The sequence below is a fragment of the Lithobates pipiens genome, unplaced genomic scaffold (assembly GCF_037356315.1).
Source record: "Lithobates pipiens isolate NorthernLeopardFrog02 unplaced genomic scaffold, aLitPip1_a1.2 Scaffold_8, whole genome shotgun sequence".
Classification (NCBI taxonomy): domain Eukaryota; kingdom Metazoa; phylum Chordata; class Amphibia; order Anura; family Ranidae; genus Lithobates; species Lithobates pipiens.
In genome coordinates this window covers 627,763,531-627,768,032 of record NW_027507903.1, presented here as the reverse complement: position 1 = coordinate 627,768,032, position 4,502 = coordinate 627,763,531, and the positions used below count along the sequence as shown (strand labels likewise).

The 4,502-nt window shown below is 41.8% G+C and overlaps 1 protein-coding gene across 1 annotated transcript; it reads left to right on the top strand.

Annotated features, from left to right (window-relative positions):
• The first annotated feature begins 3,511 nt into the window (after window positions 1-3,511).
• Window positions 3,512-4,502, top strand: LOC143964004 (olfactory receptor 5G26-like). The gene has a single exon (XM_077473726.1). The coding sequence runs from the start codon at window positions 3,615-3,617 to the stop codon at window positions 4,398-4,400; it is 786 nt and encodes a 261-aa protein (XP_077329852.1). The 5' UTR covers window positions 3,512-3,614; the 3' UTR covers window positions 4,401-4,502.

Genomic DNA, 4,502 nt, shown 5'->3' with positions numbered 1-4,502 from the left:
AGTCCGCCAGAAAAGTCTGGTCATGTGTGGGGGCGTGTATGGGTAAGTCCGCTTGTTCGGAAAGTCCGGCGAGCCTCCACTGGAAAGTCCGCCGGATAGTCTGATCGTGTGTACGCAGCATTAGAAGGAACATCTCAATCTAGTAGATACCATAAACTTAATGTTTAAACAGCAGGAAAGAAGTTAGCTATCAATACCAGATGATGTTTTAACTTTATCTCTTTAAAATTGGGACCAAGTATCCCAAGTATTCTAAACCTAGCAAAGGAACCAGTTTGCATAGCTAAGCATGACTCATATTCCTTTACCAAGTCAACTTGAAGTTTGACGTCAGATAGTTTTGGAACCATTGAGCGTCTCCATTTGTGCATAATCATCAGTCTGGCAGCAAAGAGCATGTGCATAACCAGTGCTCTGAGATTATGTGGAAAGGTATCAATACCAATGCTAAGAATAGACTAGAGTTAAGCCTTTTGTCCGAAGGGTGTTGGCCATGAACTTGTCTTGCATACAAGCGGTACATAATTGTCGGCCGACAAACATGAAAGTAGTGACGTACTACGTAGATTTCCAGCTCTTTAGCGCCACCCTTTGGGCACCTTCTGCTAATGTTGTGTTTTGTGAGCATTGATTCAGAGAATGCGTGTTTGTACTTTAGACTTTTGTCTGACGGACTATTGTCCGTGGAAAATTTTAGAGCCCACCATCCAACATCTGTCCATGGAAAATCTGACAACAATTGTCCGATGGAGCGTACAAATGGTAGGATTTTCCACCAGCAGTCTGTCGACACACAATTCCCGTCGGAAAATCCAATCGTGTGTACAAGGCTTAAGAGATGGAGATGTTATACAGCCTGTAACCTCAGAGATGAGGATATTTTTTTTCCCAAAAGATGTTTGTGTGGGCATTCCCACACAATATGGGGTAATGAACCAATTTGTGAGCATCCCCTTTTGCATGTATAGTCATCTAAGTTGGTGAATTTGTACATTTGGATGGGAGTTAAGTACCACCTGTGGTGTCGTTTCTGGGACAGCTCACAATAATTGATGAATTTCGAGAAACCGTGGTTGTAGTGTATAACTTGAGCCAATTGTGAGTCTGAGAATGAGACTTTTAGGTCTCGCTCCCATCTCTTAAGTGCTGCGCCTTTTGTAAATTTGTCTTTAGCCTGTAATGCCGCGTACACACGATCAGATTGTCCGGCGTACTTAGTCCGCCGAAGCGCATTTCAGCGGACAATTCGATCTTGTGTGGGCTTCAGCGGACTTTTCCAGCGTGAAGTCTGGCGGACTAAGTATTTTTGCACTCCAATCTTCCCATTGGACTTGGGTTTCAGTGGACAATACGTTCGTCAGTATGCTAGTACGGCGAACTAAGAATGACGCATGCTCAGAAGCAAGTACGAAAAAAGAAGCTATTGGCTACTGGCTATTGAACTTCCTTTTTCTAGTCCCATCGTACGTGCTGTACCTCATCGCGCAAGCGAACGTCAGACTTTCTGTGTGTCCGTGTGCGGCCAAGTCCATTCAGTAGAAAGTCCGCCAGACTATCCGCCGGATTGTATGTCGGACTAAGTACGCCAGACAATTCGATCGTGTGTACGCGGCATAAGAGGTTAAAAAAAAGTGTAATACTCTTTAACTGTTGTCCATTAGAGGACCAAAGGGCCCATGCTTTCTTAGGCACGTAAGCCATTGGAATAGCATTTTTGTGGAGGTAGGAGTCCATTTGTCTGTAGGAAAATAGGCCTAATGAGGATAGGTTGTATTTGGCTTGTAGTGTGAAGAATGGGAGAAGTTTACCATTCTGCACTAGTGTTGTGAGGGGAGTGTGCTTAAAGACGACCAGTGCATAAGAGACATGTCAGGTATTATGAACTTCAAAATTTCTAGTGGGGTAGGGATGCCTATATTGGATGACACTGTAGAGACGTCTCTAAGCAAAAGTTTCCACATTGACACTGCATCTGAGATGGTTGGGTGGTCTGTTGCAAGATGCGTATTGGATACTGAATGTGCAAGGAGTAGGGGGGCTAAATCTCCGTTAGAGTTAAATGTTTGTTCTATTTGTCTCCACCGTTTGTTGAATACAGGAGTGATCCAATGTCTGATTTGGTCCAGTATTACTGCCACATAATATTCTTTTGGGTTGGGAAAACCCATGACCCCATCGCTTTTGTGTCGGATGTGATTTGTAGTGTCAATGTTGTCTAAAGAGGGGTGTTTACATTCCTTGTAATAGGAATAAAAGTGATCCAAAAACATTTTGTAAAAATAAAAAATAAAGAACCCTGTCCCTCCTAGCTCATGCGTAGAAGCGAACACATATGAAAGTCGCACCCACATATATAAACATTGTTCAAACCACTGGGAGGAAAGCTCAGGCACCAATCTGAGTGTAGAGGGTTAGACCATTTAATGCAGAATGTGGATACTGGTACTCACAAAGGTACAGTAATAGGGTAACAGGCATTTAGCACATCAGTGCAATGGTGTCCATGAAGCTGTACTCTGGTCTGGCACTCAAGGGGGACCACACCAGTCTTTACTGACGCTTCCTGGTGTCCTGGAATGCAATAAACAAGTTTCCCAAGATGCGGGACTTTAATACCCAGCAGCAGGGGCATTTCCCTTATAAGCCCTTATCCAAGATGGCATCAGCTAGGCCTAAAGAAGGAGCGCATTTTCAACAAACAGGTCACCTTTCTCACACTGCGTACCTGACATGACATCATCTTCAGCTCTCTCTGCGTTCCAGGACACCAGGAAGCACTGGTAACAACCGGCGTGGTCCCCCTCGAGTGCCAGACCGCAGAAGCCATCCTGACAGTGCAGCTTCATGGATGCCATTGCACTGATGTGCTAAATGCCAGTTACCCTATTACCTTTGTGAGTACCAGTATCCATATTCTGTATTAAATGATCTAACCCTCTACACTCAGATTGGCGCCTGTGCTTTCCTACCAATTGCTCCTGACCTGCTTCTTATCACTGGGTTGCCTTCCAAGTGGACATATATACGGACATTGTGGACTTTAAATAAGCCATTCCCCATTGTGCTCCCCACAGTCCTTGCATAATTTTTTAGCCTATATGACCCTGTAAGCTGATACTGGGCGAGTTTACAAGTGCCAATTAGTTCAAATCACACGTGTGAGGTATCGCCGCAATCGAGCAAAGGGCAAATAATTTTAAGCTGAATTGTTTTCATTTTTGTGTTAATTACCCGAAAAATAAAATACAGAACAATGTGACCATATTTTGCAGAGGAAAAAAAAATTATGTAGAAAGGATAAAACGTAGCTGGATAGTTTAAAAAAGGAAGTATTAAAAAAGGATCTTTTCAAAATTGAATGGATACGTTCCAGATTAAATGTTGTTTTTGTTTTTCCCTCCACCAGAATTGTGAGGAGGTGAGCATAATGGATTCTCTGCTTGTTACAACCTAAATTATTATGTATTTTTATATTATTTTACCAGGTGGACTTTCCCAATAATATAACCTGTGTTGTACTAACAGGTTTTCCAAATCTAAAAAGCATAAAAATTAGATATTTTTTGGTCCTGTTTTTCATATATTGTGTTACTATTTCTGGAAATATTTTTATTATGGTTTTATATCATCTGAGTAAAACACTTCAGTCTCCCATGTACCTCTTCATCACCCAACTATCATTACTTGATATCATTCTGTCTACAGATATTCTTCCCAACCTCCTTTATATCATCTTACATGATGGATGTACCATGTCTCTTGCTGGATGTATCATCCAGTTCTCCTTCTTTGCCCATGCTGAGGCCTCAGAGTGTTTTCTACTGACTGTGATGTCCTATGATCGGTATTTGGCTATCTGTAAGCCCCTGCATTACAACTCTATAATGAACCAATCAATTTGCATTAAATCAGTGATTATCATATGGTTACTGGGTTTTACAATGGCATTGATTGATTTCATTTCTTTATGGAATCTATACTACTGTGGACCAAACATCATTCATCACTTCTTCTGTGACTATGAACCCATACTTGAGCTTTCTTGCTCCGATACTTCATGGATCCATAATCAGGCCTATGTCGTAGCTTTCATTTGCGCTGTAGCCCCTTTTGTATTAATTTTGACATCGTATATCTTAATTGTTATAACCATCCTCAAAATGAAATCAATTACAGGAAGAAAGAAAGCCTTCACCACCTGCAGCTCTCACTTGACCGCAGTGTGTATTTTTTATGGGGCGCTAATCGCTGTGTATTTGATTCCAACAAAAGGTCAACTAGATATTCTGAACAAGGTCCTCTCCCTCTTTTACACTGTAATGACTCCACTGCTTAATCCGATCATATACACTTTCAGGAACAAGGACTTTAAAAAAGCTATTGAAAAAATAAAATCATAATTTATTTTAAGTTAAAAATGCAAATGTGGGGGGTGTGGCCTGGATCCGATCCGAGATGGACGCTCAGATCTGGAGCTCCCGTCCTTGAGGCCAGTTACTTCA